The sequence below is a fragment of the Lates calcarifer genome, linkage group LG16_LG22 (assembly GCF_001640805.2).
Source record: "Lates calcarifer isolate ASB-BC8 linkage group LG16_LG22, TLL_Latcal_v3, whole genome shotgun sequence".
Taxonomy (NCBI): Eukaryota; Metazoa; Chordata; class Actinopteri; family Centropomidae; genus Lates; species Lates calcarifer.
In genome coordinates, this window is record NC_066848.1 from 19,228,513 (window position 1) to 19,252,200 (window position 23,688).

Genomic DNA, 23,688 nt, shown 5'->3' on the forward strand with positions numbered 1-23,688 from the left:
GAAGCAATTCCTTTCATCCACCCTTCAGTGTGAGAGGTGGAGTTTGAAGTTAGAGTTGCCTGTGCAGTAAGCAAGCCACAGTTACCACTGCCTACAAATCTTCTTTAGGCTTCAGTCGGGCATGCTGACCTCCTCTGGCTCAAATCTCACCTTCATCACAGCGGAGCAGAGACATTTGTCTTCATCCTCCCCTCCTGTCCTTCAATGTTAAATGACTTCTTCCACACAAAATAAGCATGTGTCCCAGTATTTGGACAGTGAGACATTATTTGATGCTCCGAGCTGTGAAGTGAGTGATCTTTAGGGGACACATGGATGGTTCTGATGTTCTCATTTCTTCACAGGTAAGGTGACTAATGGGTCTGTCTTTCAAAAAGTATGATATGTACTTTACAGTCTTGTGAAAGGACTCCTTATCACAGAATTAAAATGCCTCAAAAATGTTTTGTTTTCGTTTTTTTTAAAACAGGTGGTGATTGGTATGAATGTATGACTGATGAATATGTGGATTACATTTTGGAATAATTATCTCTATAAAATGTCAAAAATAATGAAAGAGGCCCTTCATCACATGCTATACAAAAGCAGATAATTATGTTTTAAATTTAAACTGCTTTATCTTTCAGGTCTTAGAGTGCTGGTTAAAACTGAGCACTGGGAAAAAGCATCTGCAGATATCAGACATCCAGTGCTGCTCTATAATTACATGAGCATTCAGACTACTCTGAGTCTTAAATGATCTTTGTTTCTGAGCTATAACATATTTTCTCCTTTAAGTACAGTAAATCTGTCAGAATTTAACACACACACCTCAATGGTGGTAGACAAAAAGAAGCTACCAGAAATCTTTATGTCTAGCTGATGGAAACTTGGCAGGGAGACTGATGTGCTTTCCCCTGGACCGATGAGGAATGTGTTTATACAGTGTGTGTGTGTGTGTCAGACAAACTGTATCATTCAAAATGATGTAACATTCTCAAAGCAAGCAAATGAAAGAGTGCACCTGAAAGCTGTGGACTGTTGTGGATTGATTTAATTGGCTACCAGGTGCTGCACAGACAGTGTATCGTTCACTTGTGCAGGTGTTTGACTCACAGACAGTGAGGAAGACAACAGAGCAACGCTCCAAATATGCAACTTCTAACTGCACTGAAAACTACAGTTTGATGGGCTTAATTGTCTTGAGTCAGTACTAAGTTTAGATTTGTCTGACTGTCTGTGTTGCAAGCTGCTAATTACTTATTATTCCCATATTTTACTGCCTGAGACAATTCTCCTCTGTAGTGTTAGTGCAATGTAACATCCACGGCTGTATTACCTGGTACAGAGCCAGCGAGTGTCCATATCTGTAGAGAGGGCCGCTGCTGACAGGAACCGTATCCCACGTGCTGGTCTCCAGGTTATAGCTGCAGGTAGGAAAAGAAATGAAAGTAAAAGAATTAAACACTGATAGTCAAATAGTTAAAATATAAAGTTTAGACTCCTGTAAGGACTGACTTTTTCCTAAGATTTCTAAGCAGATGTCCAGACTTTCATTTGTGATGTATGATATTGTCTGAGAGAGTGAATCATGCTCCATCTAAACATATGTGTGTCCTGTGAGATTTGAGTTATGACTGAGTACAAATTCTGAGGTTGGGAATATATTTTTCCAAGCATGATCTCAGCCCTTTGGTTCAGTTTTACAGGACTGAGAGAATGCTGCTGAGTCAGACTCTTACTTGAGAACCATGTGGTAGTTGGAGTAGTTGAAGGAGTAGCCTCCCACCACCCACATCAGCCCAGAGTGCACCAGGGCCTCATGGGACGCCCGGCCCAAAGATTGTGCAGACGGTTTGACACTTGGAAGCACCCAGAAGGCCTCAGTGGATGGAACAGACAGAGAACAGTCTGGACCTGAGATAAAGAAGCAACACATTTTATTCAAACAGCATCTTTAACAGTGTCAATAACAGTTAAAACCACAGCCAGAACCAAAAACTTATGATAATCACAAGCATGATAAGTTTGAAAAATGCTGGTAAAAGGGGAGAGTCTATTCTATTCATGTCTGGAAATTAGTGATTGTGTGGCAATTGAGGTCACTTTTTCTGACTTTGGCACCCTCTACTGGTGATATCAAAAAAGGCCACACAGATCTGACCTAACACTGCAGGTATACAGCTGGAGGTAACACAGACTGTACCAATTTCAGGCAGTAGTGTCTCATCATATAAACTTCTTAGGATGCTACATAGTGTAAAGTTGACTTTTACTCAACAAAAATAAAAAAAACCAAAAACAATCTCATATATATCCCTCTTATAAATGTCACTGTTCAAAACCATATAAAAATATATATTTACAGTGTTACAGCAATTATTTATGAAAACATACAGTATAGCTTTTGTTTGGAGCAGTTTCAGCAATTTTTCACTGATTATGAAACATGTCAGTGTGGCATGTGTTGGTACTGAAGAAGTGAAAGCAGACAAGAAGCACAGTGATCAGATTTAGGAGCTGGTCAGACAACAAATAATAATAATAAATAAAATCACTGTCATCCTTTGTAAGGAGTCGAAGAGCGGTTTTCTAATGTGGCAGACGGGACTAATTCATGTTCAGTATTCAGCAAGTAACAAATGAGAGATGAGTACAAACATGAGGAGGGAAAAACCGGTTGAAAGGCACTGATTCATTGATGCTAAATGTATTCACATGTATGCATCTGTGTGGAGTGATGAGGAGAGAGGAGGGACAGAAGGCCAGGGAGCGAAGGACAAATGGCAGAACATCCTCTTTTCATTAACACAAAAACATATTTTGCTGAGAAATAGTGGTTGCCATGGTGACCAGCACCTTTATCACCTGCACTGTTTGTGTCTCAGATGGCTGCATTCAGGCTGTGTGGCTGTGCCCACCTCATTCATTACCCCACAAACACACACACACACACATACACATGTCTTTCTGGCTCATTGATGTCTTGACCTCCTGTTTTATTTATTTATTTATTTTATGAATGACTTGTCACTTGTAATTCACTAACTGAATAAATTCTTTCATAACAAAGAAGTTGTCTCTCAAAAGGTCCTGTTAAATTCTTGCATCAGAAAAATTCAAACAGGAAAGTGGCTTCGGTCTTTTGATACTGCTCCTACTTGTACTTACACCATTAATCCAGGAGGGGGCAGTGCTTCACCTTTTAATCTAACATCACCAGACTGGAGTGTCTGGTGGGGTAAGATTAAAAATAATATTATTATGTAGGATAATATGGGGAAAATTAAACATTTTAATCTGTAAAATGATACGATACTGATATTAATTTGAGTATTTGGCAGAGTCTCAGATTGATGCCTCAGACAAATGAGAAAAAATGCAGTTTAAGCACCATTTGAGGATTCTACAATGTACAATTACCACATTCATTTTGGGACATCAGTATAATTTAATTGCCTTCAGCAAAATGAGACAATAACCGAGGAAATTGGCAGCATCTGCATGGCATCGTAGATGCTGCCAATTATGTCTAGTCCTTTGCATATTTCACCAATTTGTATTAAGAAATGTGCTTTTCTTTTAAAAAAGGAAAACATCAGTGTAAAATTACTCTCAGTCAGAAACTGTGATGCCATGTGTCATAAAGTTGTCGAGTGTGTTGCTGCAAGAGGAGAGCGTCCGCAAATGAAACATAAAAAACAAGAAATAATGAAGCCACATATATTATGCACCACTAAGCAAGATTTCCCAGGATATTGCATTTATTGTTTTATGCCATAAAACAATATTGAACCAAGCAACATTATTGTTGGGCATAAACAGGAGGACTGCTGCTGTCAAGCTTTTGTGTCTCTTCCTTTTGTCTGTTTCCCTTTTCAATCCCTTTTCTCGTTAATAATGAACAAAACAGAACCATCAAAAAGATCCCTGTTTTGACAGGCATCATGGGAAAATTTTGGTCTCTATTTTGTAGATAAATAATGCTAGCACTGGCCTCATTTGTGGTGATATCAGAGTAATTGTATGAGGGTAGATCAGTGACATATGGACTTCTAAAATCATAAAACTGGACAACTATGATCTTCTTTAAACACCTTGGTTATATACTGTTCTGTGTAAACATTGTTTTAAAAGCTTTTAAATGAGTGAATTTGAATGTAAAGCATTGTATGTAACATAATCTAATTTAATTAACCTAGAGGTGTGGACATCTATATTCAAATCACCATCAGTATTTCCTTTCTTTCAGCCCTCCCATCATCTCTCTCCTCCACTCTTCTATTCTCGTGCCAAAGAGCCATATCGTGCCATTCTGGATGCACCCCTGCAAGACAAAAGCTCTCCCTACAACTTCCCTCAGTTCATCCAAATGTCTGTTTTAATTTCCCTGATAAAATTCTGTGCTCCTCCACCCTCCCATCCCTTTCGTCCTGCTGCTTTACCTTGCCAGCTGTCGTTGCAGACGCAGAGTTTCTCTCCGGTCAGGTCACAGTAGCCGTGATCCGGGCTGCCACAGTTGTCTCTGCAGTACGGGATGTCGCAGGCCTCTCCTTTCCAGTACTCCTCACACTCACAGTAAACGCGACCGGAGACCGAGTTCGCCGTGCTGCATCTGCCGTGGCCCGAGCAGTTGTTGGGACAAGAGTTTATCCTGAGGGAGATGCAATTAGACAGAGAGTCCAGGAAGTTCTTCAAGGTTATACAACACCATAGGCACAGAGAATGCATGACTGTGACCAGCCAGGGATCATTTTACATAACCACACAGCTTTCAGATACTGTGGATGCTTCATGATATACTGATTGAGACAGTTACAATGGTTTTTTGCGTAAGGTAAAAAATATTGTAAGGCTCATAAGAAATAGTGACAACATAAAGATGTAATCTAAAAATACGTACATAGAATTACGGAATAGAAATTATCTAGAAGTTTTTAAAGCTTCACCAATCAATAGTTTAATTTTAACAATGGATCAAATGACTAGACGAGGTTATTTGAAAGGGGTTGAAGTGCTGGACCCACAGATCTATGTAATTTTTAGGCTCTTTTAGCTGATAGTTTTCATTTTCAGACATTTTCTTTGTCTGGTTCAGTCTCTCAGCACTCTCAACATTGTTAACGGCAGCAGCAAGCTGCTGTTTTTCGCTATACTAACCACCCAGTGCCAAACAGCATCAGATAAAGTTAGCAGGTTGCCAGAGAAGAAAGTGAAACATTTAGCAGCTAAAGTACCAGTCATTTTTCTCAGGAGGATGTGAAAACCAACCAGTTGTAAAAGGACAATGAATAATGGACTCAAATCTTAGCAACAGCTTCATAAGATTTTATAGATTTTAAAGTGCTGCTGATGCACTAAAGCACTAAATAATATAACTAATAACTTTGAATAATACTAACTTCTGATCTCCTTTAAGAGTCTAAACTCAGTGGGACTCCTCGATCTTCAGGAGGCTTTCAGCAGGTAAAACCTTAATACAGAACCAAATGGGCGAAGCTGCTTTTAGAAACAATGGTGCAGACAGAATTAACTTCCTGATGATCTGAAATGTGCCCAAACTCTGGCCACTTTAAAATCTAAATAACTCTGCTGTTCTCGTGTGCCTTTGATTTATTGATTTCCCTCCTGCAGCTCTGTTTCTCTGTTTCTCCATTAGCCTGCACATCATGGCTATTTTTTTAACAACTGCATGATCCATTGTTGATTATTCTGCATTCATCAATAACATATACTGATGACCTTCCATGAACCTCTCAACAAAAAAAGTGCTAGTACTCTAGAGCTGAACGTGTTTTTAGTTGTTTCTCTGAGAGGAATTCATTTCCAGTTTTTGTGGACATTTTCCTGTTTTTCCAATTCATTTTAAATACACATATTGTAAGTGGCTTGGGACAAAAGGGTCTGCTAATTGAATGTAATGTAAGAAACATGGTACACACACAAAGATGAAGCAAGATAAATACAGTTTAAAGGAAAGAAAGTAGAGATACTGCTAAAAGGACACAGAGAAAAAGAAACAAAGGAGTCTTGAAATGATAAACATTAGATATAAAGAACTAGGAGCCTAAATAATGAAATTGCACATAAAGAAAATCAAATGTTACTCACTGTTTTTCTGTAATATCAGACAAATAAAGAAGCTGATACAGACTGATGGAAAAAAAAAAAAAGGAGTCATGGACAAGAGGCAGAAAATCATCTTTTTGTTAATACAAAAAGCAGGTTTGCTGCTGTGACAAGAGGGTCGTCATGACAACCTTTACCTCGATACAGTGTGTTTCAGTTTTCCATCATGGCTATCACTGCTGGCAAAAGCAGCCTGGCGTGTGTGTCTGTGTAAGAGGTGGTGACTGTGGCTTTTGAGTAGGGGAAACCAAAATCAGTAAAACTGTTGCAAGGCTTCCCACGTATCTGTCCTGTGTGTTTGTGCTGCTGATTCCTGACATTCTTAAGCTGCTAGATGTTCCCCTTTCACCATCAGCTAGTTGCTTACTTTGCTTGCCCTTTGGTGCTGCTGGGTGTGTGCAGTGTACAGTGGGTTTATCAGACTCAGACTGTTGACATGGGCTAAAAAGGTTAAAAAAAAAAAAAAAAAAAACTTTGGGCCTCACCTTTGCAGCTGTGTATAACTGTGTGACCCCTTTCACATTACAGTCGTTTGATCCACTGTCAGTATAGAAAATATAGATCACTGAACATCACTGTGAATTTAAGCATGACACTGGGACAGAAAGGCAGGCAAAAAGAGACTAGAAAAAGAGTGAAGGAGGGCTGACATCTAGACGTACGAGTAGGTGATGGTGAAGCCGGTCAGGTTGTAAGCAGCATCGCTGAAGAAGTGAAGCAGAGCGTAGCCGGATGTCGTAACCACCTCTGGGACTGTCTCATTACCCCGGGTCTCTGGTACCACTAGACCACTGAAGAATAGTAGGAGAGAGAGGAAAAGAGAGACAGTCCCTCTCAACAAAAAGCAATAGTAATAAAAAGCATTTTGAAATGCTGCTGTTTTTTATGGACATTGGTCTAAAAGCACCACTGGAGAGCTGTAAGATGAAAAGGATTCCATTTCAGGAATTGCAGAACCCACTAAAAATATGACCGTGATTAGCTTTAAAGTAGAATAACATTGCACAGCAGAGTCATAGTGCATTTCGTTTTGATTTGTTTGATGAGGTTTTTCAGTGGGGGTTGCCAGTTTCTTATTTGGTCGGCCTGTCTCGTTTAATAAATGCAATGCACTGCAAATGTACCCTCACCCATAATGAATCTGAGTCAAAGCCTCCTCCCTGCTACGACTGCAGCTGCTCATTTCTTCAACACAAATATGTACCAATCTATAATGAACAATGTAAGCTTATTTACTGTAGATAATAATTCTACACAAGTCTAAGCTTTGTATATTCAAATGCCAGATTTTTTTTTTTTTTCTTGGTTGGAATGGGCCAAATTAGCCCCTTCATATCCTGGGAGCAACTGAACTCTCAACAGGAGATAAGCCTCAGTGGAGCAGAGTAGAAAGTGGAAGGTTGGCAAATTATTGTGGCATTACTGTTTTAATTTGAATTTGTGTGAAATGAAAGCGTGCTACCCACATGCTTGTGGATTTTCCTGTGGAGAAAAAATGCAATGAAGTTCCACAAAAAGAAGTGGTATTCAGGGCTAATGTGAGTAATTGCAATATTTTCTTTCTATTATCGTCATATTGTGGCACGGTGGTAATTATGAGGCTCATTGTTTGCCCGTACGAGTCATTTGACTGCATAAGTGCAAATTTGTTGAAGTGTTTGAAGCTATGCCAAAGGCTACCTGAGTCATTTCCATAAACCCCCCCTCCCCTCCCTGAACAGCTCTCCCATTCAGAATAGCAGGTGCCCACCTGAAGACCGCAATCAAAGGGGCATAAATGGAGTCTCCATCATAGATGTACATGTGGTCCCAGCTGCACTCTGTGGCAAAGTGATTGAAGCGCAGCCTGAGAACTGCATTAGGGCTGGGAGACAGGGAGAGAGAGGAGAGAGAACACAGAATAGATAGGTGTGACAAAAGTGAAATTGATGAATATATATGGCCTATATGCTCATATGATTCTTACTTTTCAAAAGTGTCTCCTGGGTCTCACACATGCCTCAGAAAACCATTTTTCTACGGTGAAGTCATTGTGAAGTGTGTCCTTTTCTTTATATAAGCCTCCTAGACACTGCAGTTGATGTGTCTGCAGAGTATCCTAGTTATGTGTTTGCAAATGATCGTATCCCGGTTTCAGAACCCTGAAATAAGTTTTGAGAAACCTGTATGTGTTGAATGGAGTACCTGGATATTGTGGCTGTATAATAAAAATCATAATAATAGATGTGCTAAGGATCAAAATGCTGATATGAAGGGAAATAACCAGGTTTATCTATCTTTGTAGGTTCTCAGTCATCTAGGTCATGGTAGTCTTAAGAGTTGAAGACAACTGGATTTATTTTAAATCAACAATCAGCCACCTACAAGTCTTGAGATCATTACCCAGATGATTTAACCCCCATTCACACCTCAAACTGTGGGTTAATGACTCTCAGGACCACCTCCAAGAGGTCAAATACCTGGGACTCCCGAACCAGTCTTTAGAATTGAGAAAACCTTTCAGATGAGAGGTGAAATGTCTTCAAGAAACCTAAAATTAGTCCAGCCGCTTTTAATTCTAGCACTTAAGACAACCAGGTTAATTGATGTTCCATGTAAAAGTCATATCCAAACTATGGTCAAAACCTGAATAAGACTGTAAACTGGGATATTAGTGTGCATGTAAATGTGAACAATGTTGACTATTGTTCACTTTGATTTAGCTATTCTTAGAGAATTCCATGCCAATCTGTCCATTTGATTTTGAGATTTCTTGAGTACAAATGAGACCCTGTAACTAGTTTTTGGACATTCCTTGTGTTATGAACTTAAGTTACTGTCAAAGGGAAATTATGTCCTGATGTTGGTGACAAATCAAGGTCAGGGTGTCAAAAAAATATTTTTCTGGAAACCATGAATATCCATACAAAACTCAGTGGCAATGTGAAACAGACATTTTGGAAGATTGGATAATCCAAGCAATCCAAGAGCTGTCATCACAATCAGTTGTAAACATGACTTTAATATATAAGACTGCTCTGTCTTTTAATGGACGATCCAGTTATTTCAGATTTTGAATAAAGGCCTATGAATCTATGTTGCAACATTAAGACTTCTTTCCTTTGAAAGCTGTGAACTAGATATCTGCACCAAATATTATGGCAATCCATCCAGTGGTTGAAGCCCTTCAGGCAAATTTGTGGTTTGGGCCGGAATTGAGCTGGGTTTATTTGACCTCGCTTGTGACACCATTTATTGCCATCAAGAAATGACGCAGGTCTGGATAAAAATATTCTTAAATCATTTTTTCGAATATGTTTTTGAACCAAATCTGTCTTTTAATGTTTCCCAGTGAAATAATAAACATCCTCAGTCCTTTGCCCGAAGCCAATCTAATATCTCAGAGGATACAGAGACCATTAAAGAGATAACCCTAAACAAACCATTTATTGTTCCCAGATGTGTTAGATAATGATTTTTATTTATTTATTTATTTATTTTTGTTAACATTTGTCATTTTGTTTGTGACTGTTACAGGCCTGTATACCATTGTACACATTTAGTGCATGCAGGCACTGCATTTCGACAAAAGTAGAATAAACCACATACAGCTATAGCTATAGCTATCACTGTGTGCATTCAGATGCTGTGGCATGCTTTTCTGAGCAGTTAATGTGCAAGACAAACTCCTTCTATTTACACAGTAATAAAGCTCTCTTTATCTGGAGCCCTTAAGCCAGATACAAAAAGAGGGAGAAAAAATGCTGTTTTTAACCGAGTGGAACTAAGTAAGATTAATGATAATAGGAAGAGGGTGAAAACATTCATACTTACTATCCTTCTATTAACCAAGTGCATTTGGTCTTGTATTTATAGTTTACTGGTCCATCTGTGAGAGAGCCTGACAGGTCTGTTAATCTGTGGGGAGTCAAAGAGAGGGGAGAAAAGACAGAAATTTAGTGTGATATTCAGTAATAATGGTGAAATGTCATGTGATTAACGGAAGCAAAACAAACACGTCAGCATCAAACTGAGAAGTCTGAGTTTTTGCAGCCCGGTTCTGACCTCCCAGTGAAAAAAACAACAACCAAAAACATCCGCAATCTGGAGCTGAAGCCGCTGCTCCTCAAACTTTTATCTTGTGAGCCCTCAGAACAAAGAGATCCATTCTCACATCAGGGAGGGCTCTCTCTGTCAGTCAGATCATGGGACGTCTGGTGGTTTGTAAATGGAATGCTGGATTTACTACTTCCAGATCAAGTGTGACACATTCTTACAGCGCTAGGATGGAGGGCAGCTGATGTGGGACTGCGCCACCAGTCAACACTTTGCTTTATTTCGGGGTATTTCAAACCAGCAACAAGGAGAGGTTTGTTGCAGAATAAAGCAGAAGACGCTGTTCCTCTTGACTGGGAATTCAAATTTAGGTATTTTAAACAGAATAGTTTGAATTTCTACTAAAAATCCTTGGTTGACTGCATGATAAAATACTAGGAAACTGAAATCATTAACGTTTCATGAGAAACGGCTGTGAATTAATGAAATCACCTCTCCTGCTACAAAGGCGCAACAGCTCAACCATACATGTAATTCATATTAGGCAGTTCCAGATGATTTTCTGCTCCCTTTGGCATATCCAATAACTTTGAAAACTTACATACCGCATCAAATGCTGATTGCCAGATTTCCTTTAAAGATGATAGATGATGCTAATTAGACTTCCACACAGAAGGTCATCACAGGGGGTCATGATTTTGGCTTACCTGCTCTGACTCCCTGCTGCACTATTTAATCTTGTATCAGTCAGGCTCTGTCTTTCCCCTGGCTATTCTCTATGTTTGGTTATGCTTAATTTCTCTCTGTGTGCCACTCAAAACTAGCAATATTTTTTTCCCTGGGTGCTCTAAAACCAAACTAGCATTGCTGATTTGTGTCACATGGGCAGGGTTTCCACTCCAAGAATTTAGCAGCAGAAACTGCAGATGCAGCCTGTGCCACTCTGAATACACAGCTTGTGGCATATGAAGGCTGAGAGCATGAAAAACAGTTGAGACTTGCACAGTGTTACCCATTTACTGGATACTGTTCATCATTTACTTTAAAGGAATAGTCTGACATTTAGTGAAATATGCTGATTCATTTTCTGCCCAAGAGTTAGATGAGAAGATCATTGCCACTCTCATTTTATTTGGTCAGCTTAGTTTAGCTTAGCTTAGCATAGACAGTGGAAGCAGGGGGAAACAGCTAGCCTGCATTTCTCTATAGTTCAAAAACCATGCATCTCTAAAGCTCACTGAATAACACACATTGTGTCCTGTGTCAGAAATGTACAAACATGGAGGGGAATTTATGCACATCAGGCATCACTGACACCGCTGATTTAGCATATAGCCAAACTTACATTATTTAACTTTGGTTTAATGTAGAATATTGTCTCTTTTAGTTGCACAAAAATAAACCTTTTAAATTAAAAGCCTGAAGGAAATGCTGCTGGCAGAACGACAATATTCCTGTGTGCAGATAAAACATGACGTCCCATTCATTTCAAGGTAAGACTGTGCATGTTACTGTTGCCATAGCGATCCCAACATAACATATTCATGTGGCAATTGTAATAATCACAGTGTTGGTGTATGTGTGTGAGCATGGTAAACAATGGTCACACCTGTCAATCAAAGTAATCTCATTCCATTGCTGCATAGAGGGAAAAGGTGAACACACACATACACACACAGATACACGGATACGTCACCATCATGGGCACTGAAGACATCACGGCCTGCCTCAGACTGAACAATGTTACTGTATGTGCCTGTGTGTGTGTGTGTGTGCGTGTGTGTGTGTGTGTGTGTGTTCATTATCCGAACCTGCAGTGTCACTGTTGACTCTGTGGTCACACTGGCATGCTGCCAGACCAGAGTTTGTATACATTTGTATACCAGCTACAATATGCTTTACAGAGTTGAAGCAAGATAAAAACCAGTTACAGTAAAACATAAAACAAGACAAACTGGGACATATTAGTGGATGAACATCTGATAGAATTTACAGAGTCATAAAATGAGGCAAAGCCCATGAGCTAGTTGAGATAAACAACTTGAGTGTGCTGTTTTATTGGCACATGACATACTCTGCTGCAACACATATATCCAGCTGGTCCTTTGTGTATGACACCTTCCTACCAGAAACACCTTCCCTTTATGAGCCCCCTCGTTCACTACAAATAGTCAGTGAATGACAGCTAGTCGTACAGTAGCTGCGTGACAGGAAAGCTCTATCCTAACTTCTGTGCGGTCCCTCTGTGCTGGAATGAGTTACCTAACTCAATTCAGTCAACACAATCCCTCTCTGTCCTCAAAATCACTTGGAGACCTGCCTCCTCTGAGAGTACTTACTCACCCGATATGCTCTCTCTCCAGCTCACCATCCTTCTCTATCTCACTCTAAAAAAATGTCTTTTGCTATGCTTCATGCATCTGCAGCCTTGTGTCAGGTGGACCATGGAAGTGAGTGTTGCAGCACTTATCCCTGAAGGCCTCCTGATCTATAGTGGCTTGAACTGTACCTCACTTGTACGCCACTTTAAACAAAAGCATCTGCCAAATGAATAAATGTAAATGTATTTATAGCTCTCTTTGTTTCTGCACAGCTGCTGCACGGCTCACCTGAAAACTCTGCTGCAAAACACTGCTGCTGATGCACATAGCACCTTCATAAGCGTGGGCATCACACCAGCAACCACAAGGTACTTTTAGACAAAAAGCAGTAGCGTCTACCGCCCTGCAGCACTGGTGTTATGTGTTTTGAATGGTTCAGAAGCAGGTGAAATTCACCACCATATGGACATAACCACTGCCATACCCTAAAGGGTAAAAAAAACACAATGATTATTAGTTTTGGGTGATTATACACTAATTAAAAATTAATACCTGTGTATATTATATTCCATTTCCAATAGATCTCTGTAAATGTTGCACACTTGTCCTTATCCACCACCAACTCAGAGACAAGCTCGGAGTGGCACCTCTCCCATCGTATTTACATTCGAAACAATAGATGTGGCAGCAGAAACTGCTCACTGCCTGAAAGTACCCTGAAGGCACCATAGTTGTTCATGCACTCTGTCTTTCTAGGGTAACAAGTGATTGTGTGAGTGAGCATAGAGTAACCAGTATTTTCAACACATTAATTTTTGTTTTCACCTGCAAATAAAAATTTTGAACCTGTGTGATCATTCGATCATGTTGCAGTATATATATATACATATACATATATATATATATATATATATATATATATATATATATATATATATATATATATCTCATTTGGGCAAGAAGACTGTTCTGTAAGTTCTGTAAGAATTTGCCAGGGGAACCTAAAAAGGAGCAAACTATCCTGTGAGTTCAATCACAGAACAACAAACACGCCACCATCATCACCATCAGTCAGTACGTGAGATTAAGGGTGTGTTGGGCCAAGTGTGCTGCTTCTCTGTGATGACAGAAAGAGAGGGAGAGCAGACAGATTGCAGCACAGCCGGACACAGGCCACAGTAAATGCTAAAATCCTGCCACTAAAACACAAGCACACGTAACACACATACGTTCATACATACATTCACAGGCATGTGAGATTCCCTTTTGCTTTGTCACCTCTTGTCTTGTCATCTCTTGTCATCTCTCATCGCCTTCAGTTCTTCCCATTCTGTCTTTCTTTCCATCCATCTCTCCTATCAGTCCCTGCTGATCACAGTTTGATCCTCTGGCTCTAATCCCAGATTAGAAGACAAATATTCATGTCATGCTGCTGTAATGCCTGACTCAAATGATGATGATATTGATGAGACAATGAAAACTCTGTTCTTTTTTTTTTCTTTTTTTTTTTTAGTTTCAGGCTGATGATGATACATGATTACTATAGATTTCTGGAATGACATTCACAAGATCTATTGTCTTTTTTTTCCTGTCTTATTACTGCACTGCTGTTATTAATGCTTACAAATCTTTAAAAAAATGAGAACACATTTCACATCATTTGAACAAGGTCATGGTGAAAACCTTGTAAAACTTTCACAAAGAGCTTTAAAAGGCAAAGAGGAGGAGAATTAAGAGAATGCAATGCTTATCTAAGCTAAACAAAAAAAGACAATAAAAAGTCAGCAACTAATACACGTCCATGCTTCTTTCAATATTACAGACCATTAACTGTTTACAGGAAAATCAAAGATGACAAGGTTTGAAGACTAAAAGTTCAATATTAATCACAGTGCAGTATGTAAACAGTATACAGTAAATTATTATGAACTGGTTTATTTCTGTAGAAGGGGCTGCCTATATAACTGAGAGGCTTCTCTGGGTCCAGTCAGGTGGATAGAAGAAGTTGGTGTTTAAAGTAAAGTAGCTGAGCTAGTGGGCTATGGCTACTCTACTAGTTGAGCTACCACAGATAGCCAAATGACAGCTAGCTAGATGTCAATGAGTGTCAGTCATGGATGTATTACAAGTGGTAGATATGGCATGGTGAGTCAGCCTTGCTATCAAATTGTCCTGGTGGCCAAACCCAGCACAGCAACAATATTATCCCTCTCATTCATTTTCCCCATACACCACCATTATGACAAACATGTCTGTAAAACTGACAGGAGACTAAGAACTGCTCTCAATTTCAACCACGTAAGCCCTACCAATAAAGTTAATATTTACAACATAACAAATATGTCTCTGCAATTTATAAAGGCTTGAACCAAGGATCCATTCATTCATTTTCTCTTTCCACCTCTCTCTCTCTCTCTCTCTCTCTCTAGGGGGGGTTGGAGCATATCCCATCTGACATTGAGACAGGTTATATCCTGTATAGGTCATCAGTCTATTACAGAGCTGAGACATGTGGACAAACAACCATTCATCTGATAATTCAAACCCTAAACCTTCCTGCTGGGAGACAACAGTGCAAACCACTGAGCCTATATAGGATGATACTTTAAGTAAATAACACTTGATAATGATTATCATTTATTCTATCTCCAAAACACTTGGTCAATTCTTACAGTTGAAGTTAAGTAGTAAAATTGGGACAAAGCCTTGGTGTGGCTCTCCTCCTGGATTTCCTGGTTGAGTGAAAAACTCTGTGAGAGCCAAGTGAATATGCAGAGAGGCTCAGCCTGTCTATGAAAACATGTGAAAGGTAGATGCCATCTATTGTTAATGAGAAGCTGACTGGAGTGGCATCCTGCAGCCCCAACAAACTGTCGTCCTGAACGCCTCACCCATTAGACCCCCTGGAAAAAGCCTGGCATAGAGGAAGATGGTAAGACACACTCATGCTTAATGTGCACACATGCAGGCATGAGACAAGCACACACACACACACATAACACACACACACAGCCAATAAAGGTTATAAATAGTGGCCAGAGACTGTCTAGGAGTTCACAGCATGAGGCCAAAGTCACATCTTTTTACAAATTTCACAGGACTATATAGTATTGACAGTTAACACACACACACACACACATATACATACATACTGTATACACAGAGGAGAAAAGCATGAGAGGGTGAATGTGGTGGAGGAGGCACAAAGGCAGAGAGAGATGAGAGAGGAGGAGGAAGAGACAGAGCGAGCAAAGAGATAAAATAGAGACAGGGACGAGGGGAAGAGGTATGGAGGAAGAGAGTCCGGCACCCTTTGAAATATTCATCTGCTCCGGGTGAATAATTGATGGTGTACAGAAGACAGATGCATGAAGGATAGACAGACAAATGGATGGAAAGAGTACAAGAGGGGTAGATGGAGACAGAGAGAAAGAGAGATAGAGCCCCATACCTTCTGGTAATGTGGGTACAAATCTCTTTTCTCTGTCACTCCCTCCAAAGGCTGACCATGAATGCTCACCTAAACACCTATTTTACTGTCACACTCAACAGTCACAGAAAGCACAAGCCTGTTTTACAAACATTTTCTTCTTCAGAAAAATAAGACAACTACAAAAACAATAAAATAATCCTAATTTTGAAATAAAGTTATGACTATATCTGCTTTAGTTTCTGGATTACCAACTCTTCACATATTACCCTTTGTTGGTGTGTCTGAAAGTTGCTATGTGTAGCCTGAAAACCAGACCAATCAGAGAGCCATATAGGTTTGCCCCCCTACTGTTCAGACCTATTTAACCATCCTCTCTGAGATAGATCGGACCAATCACAACCATTTATCTCAAATGGAGCAGGCTTGATAAATGACTGACAGAGGAAGTATTTTCGCTAACCACCAAGATGGCTGCCGCTGATGTGGCGTGGTCTGCTGAATCCACTGTCATAACAGTATTAAACCAACTGGATGGTATATTTTCTCTACAAGAAGAACAAACAACTGCACTTATAGCATCACGCTGTAGTCTGTTTACGTTTTTCTGTCGCTCTGCGCTACGTACACGTTTCGTTGCTCTGACTGATTCTAGGTCCATCCAATGGCATCCAGAGGCACTTTGGCTGCAACTGTTAACCTCTCTAGGAAATGAAAAATTAACTGAGAGCTTAGTCCGAATTGGTCTGGTGATGCCATGCAATATAATAACGTCAATAATAATAAAATAATTAAGATGCGCAATACGTACAGTACATATTACTAATTATGAAAGACATGCTAAGATAAACCGCTAATAAATAGTCACTGGTGATGCTGTGTTCTTTAAAGAAGCCAGAAACCAGGCTTCTGGTAAGCAAAATGTTAAATGGTATGGATGTAACACTTTAACTTTAAACATAATTTATCTCATGCACTACAGCACATACACAAGGACACATATGCAATCATTTGCAGTGAGACACATTTCTGTCAGGTATATAGGGCAGTGATGTGAACGTACAGTACAGTGCAATGCAATGCAAAGTCCCTCACTTTCACGCTATTCACATAACACCTGTCGTGATAACCAAGAAACTAGCAATGTGCCAGCAAAAGTCTAGAACTGCTAGCGTAAGCAAATACCTCTTAAACACATGTTTTAAAATATTTTTGAGAGATGACTTTGACAAAATATGTTGATGCACCTTTAAGTTCAGCTTGAAGGGAAAGCAGTTGACGGTAAAAGCTGTAGTTTGCAGTTTAAAAAGAAGGGTAAGGTAGATAAGGAGAGGACGAAGCAGCAGCAGGAAGGAGGAAGACAAACATTAAGAAGTGTTTAATGTGTTTCCAAAATTCCTGTTGATTTTGGTGTTCATCTTCACATTCCTCTGCTGCTATAAAAAATCATGTCTGCTTTCTGTGCTGAGGTGATTACTTTTAACTTCCCCCTCATTTCATCTTCAGTCGTTCACTTGCTGCTGTGTCTCCGAGTTGTGTGGTTTTGTTGCACCGCGGCCGTGCTACAGAGATGAGATGAGGGGCATTCCATGGCGAACTATGGGCCATCAGAGGACCCCTCTATAGTGTCACACTGAGGGGCCTCGCCACAGCTAATGCATCAGCAGATTTAAGATTTAATGGGTTTTAACAGCAACAGCAAGAAAATCAAATTACACCGCTCTTCACTTTTAAGGAGTAACAGCAGTGATGTGTCCAGACAGCTTGCGGCGACACCCTGACTTTCTCCCTTCCCTGACTGAATTACAGGCCCTAAAGTTAAGTGGACTGTCCACTCCCATGAAAAAAAAAGAAGAAAATGAAGTTACACATTGAAGTGGCAGGTCAGTGTGTTTTACAGGAAGCATGAAAGCAGCCTGCTTGTATTGATTTTCCCTCGCCTGCTCCTCTGCTACAACGAGCCAGAGATTCACTGACAGCCGGACTGCACAACAGCACGGTGATGCGTTCATACAGGGGAGAAAAACACGTAATCAACGAGCAGCCGCAGCCTCACACACACAACCACGCGTACAAAGACTTTCAGTGACTGCGTCGGGTCAGCTGAGGGTGACATCACTGTGAGTAACGTGTTTGTGTTGAACTTGACTCTGAGGAGCTTCCACTGATTGTTTCCACTGACTGTTTTCATCCCATAACCCTGTCATTGTAACGTTAACCCTTTACGCTACATGCCCCTTCTTAACTTTACCATGAAATAGCCTGTTAAAGAAAGCAGTCACCCAGAAATGATTTCACTTTGCAAAAATCTCCTTCTTCATGAAATAAAACACACAGAGAAAATAAACATAAAAATTCACAGGCTTGAATATCATCCAAGAATAACACCACTCTTTGACTGTATAGCCTTAGATGACCATATTTAGAAACACAGTTCATGGCAGTGACTCATTCGTAGAAACCGTATAATTCACAACAATGCAAAACACTGGATTTCCCTCTCAAGCCGGTCGAAACCCTCCCTAGGTTTAAATCTACACACAAAATTCACCCTCTGCCGCTGCAGCCTGGCTGCACTCCCCAGCACAGATCATCATTTCATCTGAGAGCAAATGCTTTTCTTTCCAGGCTCTTCTCTTCTGAAGAACTTTAATGGGCCAAATTAAAGGTGGTATTATCATCAATCTGCCATCACGTTCGATATCAAAAACAGGAGCGGCTCAGCTGAACAATGTACAAACTGTGCACAAATCGTAGGTTGAAGACCGGGCCTGAGACTTCTATTGCATGTCTCAGCTCTGACTCTCTTCACTGTATATCTATTTGATTAAGACAGGGGAAAGTTTGTACAAAGAAAGTGGTTGATCAAGGGTTTTGCTCTGCTCTGCCGAGAGACAGGCCTCCGCTGTTTAAGCGTGAATTAATAAACAGGCTTGAGTTTTAATTCTGTGCATGTATTAAGTTGCTCGAGGAGCGCTAAATATTGAAGTGGAAGAACCACCCGGCATTCGTTCATCTTCACTGTTTAGTCAAGCGTGATTCATCTGTTGTTTTCTGTCCCCGGTATCAAACTGTCATGAACAAATTATGGGTTCCAAACAAAGCTGCGACGCAGGCCTTCATGGGGTAAAATCTGTCTGCTGCTACACTCACATGACAATACTCCTTTCACTGCAACGCATATCCAACACATCCTTCTTATCACAGCAGTGTGTTTAAGCCATTAGTGTGCTACTCACCCTTTTTGCCCACTTACATACTGTTCAAACAAAAGCTACACCACCTCTTGCTGCCACTGCTGCCGTCACTTACGCTGTGAGTCTAGTCTTGGGGGGGGGGTTAGTATCATCGCTCTCTCTTCCCTGCTGAGTTGACGTGTTTCTGAGTTCATGGAGTTCCTAGTGGTGAACAACAAGGTCAAAGCCTATGGAGATTAACACTGTCCATATATACTGCATTTAAACATATCCTATATCACATAAGCTGGCTGACTGAAATAAAATGAGTTATTTTTCTTTTTTCTAGGTTTCTTTAGTGTTCTGGTTGGTGATATAGTTAGTGATGCAGGTTTAATCCTTCATTAAGTGTGTGGCTGGTGTAATTCTGTACAACAATAAAAATGCATTAGACCTATTTTAAAACATTTAATAAAAGCAGTTGCTTTTATTCTGAAAGCTAGAGCCAAGTAACAGGAAGCAAGTATACACTGTGTTTAGTATAGTTACCTCCCTGGTGTCACGCTACATACATGGTTTATTCTGCAAATATATATGTGAGGACAGTGAATTCTCTATAACCCTATGACACAACATCTTCCGGGTTTTATTGTTCATCATTCTGAATAAGTGAAACAACTTTGTAGGCTTAATTAACAGTATTCAGACAAATGATTTACTGCAACAACTGGTATTTTCATTTGACCTGTCTTGATTTTAACAAAACTAACAATTTATGTGTTAATATTTACTGCACACAAACACAAACAACCACAGCTCCCAAGACATTTTTCCAGCACAGCAGTGCACATATTGTTTACATTTGTTGTTAAATTCTTTGGGTTACTCATGGTAACCACCCACATTATCTTCTCTTCTGGGGTCATCACCAAAAAAATATGTGCTTTTGTTACAGCTAGTGTCAACAACAGTTTTGGACTGATTTTTAAAATCTTTGTGTGACTTACCATACATGCTACAATACGCAATCCCTGGTTAGCCCGGGGCTTTTCTGTGTGGAGTTTGCATGTTCTGTGTTCGCTTTGGTTTCCTCCAGCTTCCTCCACAGTCTAAAGGTTAGGTTAACTGGTTACTCTAAATTTCCCATAGGTGCGAATGTGAATATGAATGGTTCTTTGTCTCTATACATCAGCCCTGTGTTAGACTGGCGACCTGTCCAGGGTGTACCCCACCTCTCGCCCCAATGTCAGCTGGGCTTGGCTCCAGCCCCAGTGCGATCCTCAAAGGTAGATAATGGATGGATGGTTGAATGGTTTCTCAGGGGCCATTCATCACAGATCTAGTGAGCTTAAGTGTGTCACTCAGTGGGGATGAGAGAGGTGGTCAAGCATTGCGTAAAAATTATAGAATTTGCAGTATTTACTGTGATGCTTATATAAGATCACATGAGATGCTCCGAGTGTATCATCTCATGGCTGATTCACAACAGTTACAACACAAAGGCATTTGAAATAATATTCAGTTCGGTCATCTGTGTATCTCAATAATCTCTAGCTAACATCCCCAGAGGAATCAGATTAAAAATGTTCTCCACAATAACCTCAGAGCTTTATATACTGCCTCCAGCCGTCTTTTACAAGAATCCATACATAGCTTCACATGTAGCGCCGTGGTATTATCTTGCTGCTCGCAGTATATCTAATTTCCACGTCATTTTTGTTGGTGTTAAGTTCAAACAGTCGACTGATAAAACAGTAAGTAATTTTATCTCTGACACCTCGTGAATGCTGTGCAAAACTCTCACAGTGGATGAAATACACAGAACGCAGCAGTAGAGCTACATAAAGCCAGTGATGGATAACCAGACAACCCAAAAATGACGGCTGCATTGTTCACACCTATGAGCATGCACACACGCACACACGAGGTGCAGGGGTCCCAGAGCCGGGGCCACTAGTGAAGATTGAGAGATCTGCGTGGTGTGTGTATGTGTGTGTTCATTCATGTGTGTGTGTGCATCAAGGGTGAGCAAAAAGAAGAGATGAATGACCAACAATTGAATAACCTTGACCTTCTCTGCAGATATCCTTTATTAAAAATCAAGAAAAGCCCGACTACTGGGAATAACGAGGGCAGAGTGAGGGCTTGTGTGTGTGTGTGTGTGTGTGTGTGTGTGTGTGGATGAGTGTATATGATTGATGTTACTGGGTCTCTATCACCTACGGTATAGTCATGGTCCAATGGCTTTCACACCAGCACATCATTCATCGCCAGCCCCCCCAATATCTCTCTCTCCCTCTCTCTCTCACACACACATACACACTCCCTCTCTCTCTCACACACACACACACTTCATATAGATCCTGTACCTCAAATAAGGTCAAAGCAAAGCTAACAGGAACATGGCACATTTAAATAGAGCAAGAGAAAACAGGAGGAAGTAAAAGAAGAGAAGAGGAAAGTGAAGATGGAGAGAACAAAATATCAAAGAGAAGGGGACAAGAAGCAAGTAAAAATGAAGAGAATAATAAACAAAAGAAAAGGTTTTAGGAGGATGGAAAGAGGACTGGGGAAAGAAGAGAACAACATAGGTAAGAGGAAATAAAAAACAAAGGGAAAGGTGACAAAAGAAGAGGAAGGAAAGGGACAGGAAAGAAGAGAAAAAGGACAGAGGAGGGAAAAAGTAGAAGAAAATAAAAAGAGGAAAGAAATGGACATGGGAAAGAACAAGGGAGGAAACGAGAAGTATAAAGGTGAGCAAAAAAAAGAGGAGGAAAGGGGAAAGAAAAGGAGAGAACAGAGAGGAAGAGAGGACAAAGGAAGACCACAGTAAAATATAAGAAGGGAAAAAGAAAAGGGAAATAGGAAAGAGGATAAACTAGTAAGGAAAAGGAAAAGAGAAAGAAGAAATGAACAGAGGAAATGAAAAAAAGAACAGAAAGTACAAGGGAAAAAACGGATGATGGAAGATGAAAGAAAAGAGAAGGAAACCAAACAAAGAAAAGCAAATATTAGGTCTCATTATATATAAACAGGTGAAAAAAGGGGGAAAAAGTAAAGAAAAAAACAACATAAAGTATCTTAGAAAGGTGTTCTACCGTCTGCCGCCTTCAGAACAGCTTCAGGGCTCCCTGACAAGTAATCAATTACAAGGAAAAGTTCTGCATTCAGAACTGTTCCTGAGTAAAAGTTCTGCGCTGTGAGATAGATGATGTAAAAAATGTCAATTAGCTCTTGCTTCAACTCCACACTGTATTTCCTCATCATAGGCCTGTCTGTGGGGGAGAGAGCAGAGTTCCCGAACCAGACAGACAGAGCCAGGTTTAGGAAGTAAACATAGCTCAAGGACACTGCCACAGGAGCTCTTGAATAAAACGTCTATGATCTAATGTTATTGGAAGCAGATATATCAACTTTATCTCCTGTGAATCACAATTACATGGAGATATTTTAGGTAGATAGGTTTTGGGGAAGTATGAAACTGAGTCAGTGACCTTTGTTCAGTTTATCAGCATCTTTGGGAAACTTGCAGTTAGATTTAATTGTAATTCTTGAAGTCATAACCAGGCAAAACCAGACATTAGATTTCTCTAAATTATTTAAAGATTGGTGGTATGATTGATTGGTGGGAATGTAATCTAATCTTGATCTGACCCAACTACAAGTTGTACTCTGTAAGTTTGAGCTGAATCAAGGTCTGATCTGTGGTAGCAATGAAATGCATTCCCTTCCATATATTGGGCAGATAAGACCTCGTTCAGGGCCTTGAGTGGACACTCTCACATGGCTTTTAGCAACGCATTTTGGTCCTTAGATAAAACCCAACAAGTTTATCAACAACTCAGACCAGAACAAACAAGCAATGTTTTGAACATGATGGCACCACCGGGACGCCGCACCATCAACTGAATTTCAAACAACTTTTATTGACTGAGTTTCCTCAGGGTAGGAGCATTCTTTTTTTTTCTTCTTCTTTTTTTTTCCTTTTAGCATTCAGCACAGACATTATGGGCAGTGTTTACATTTTAGCTTGGGTAAGATGTTAGTCAGCACCTGCATTCACTAGAACAAAACAATCCACTATAAAAACTATGGGTACCAAATCAACTAAAGCCATTTTGGTTACAGTTACCCAAAGACTGTGATGGTGTCTCAATAACAGATCTACAGTATCAACATGTAACCTGAGACTAAAGATGCAGGATTAGTGTAACCTGTATTTAAGTGACTTTCCCTGCTGTCTTATATTTCCAAGTTTTAGTTTCACCAGGGTTAATAGACCTGGGACAGCGGTTAATCGACTGACTCATAAAGTCTATTAACCTTTGGAGTGTAGAGAGTCATTAGGGAGACAGGCCTGTATTCTCAGGTTAAAGCTTGAGGACTGATGAGGCTCTGCCGAGGCGCCAGAGGAACATGTGGCTCTGTTTGCTCAGACATGAGGGGATGAATATTTGAATATGACTTTCACATCCCACAGAGGCAGATGGGTAAAGCAAAGTCACCTCATGTGTATGGATGTCTGCATCGATATGCAGCCCGCTGTGTGTGTGATAGTGGAGGAGGATGGGGGGCTATGTGCGTGCGTTATGTCTTCCCTTCTTTCCTTTCAGTGTTT

General features: G+C 40.2%; 1 protein-coding gene across 3 annotated transcripts in view; it reads right to left on the minus strand.

Moving 5' to 3' along the window:
- atrnl1a (attractin-like 1a) overlaps nucleotides 1-23,688 on the minus strand; it is a 244,340-nt gene that overhangs the window by 206,742 nt on the left and 13,910 nt on the right. For all 3 annotated transcript variants that reach the window (XM_051076681.1, XM_051076679.1, XM_051076680.1), the window contains exons 2-7: nucleotides 9,922-10,005; nucleotides 7,859-7,972; nucleotides 6,771-6,899; nucleotides 4,425-4,633; nucleotides 1,722-1,896; nucleotides 1,319-1,406 (exon numbers count right to left, since the gene is read on the minus strand). In XM_051076681.1, the coding sequence (XP_050932638.1) occupies nucleotides 1,319-1,406; nucleotides 1,722-1,896; nucleotides 4,425-4,633; nucleotides 6,771-6,899; nucleotides 7,859-7,972; nucleotides 9,922-10,005 (799 nt within the window). The remainder of the gene's footprint in view (nucleotides 1-1,318; nucleotides 1,407-1,721; nucleotides 1,897-4,424; nucleotides 4,634-6,770; nucleotides 6,900-7,858; nucleotides 7,973-9,921; nucleotides 10,006-23,688) is intronic.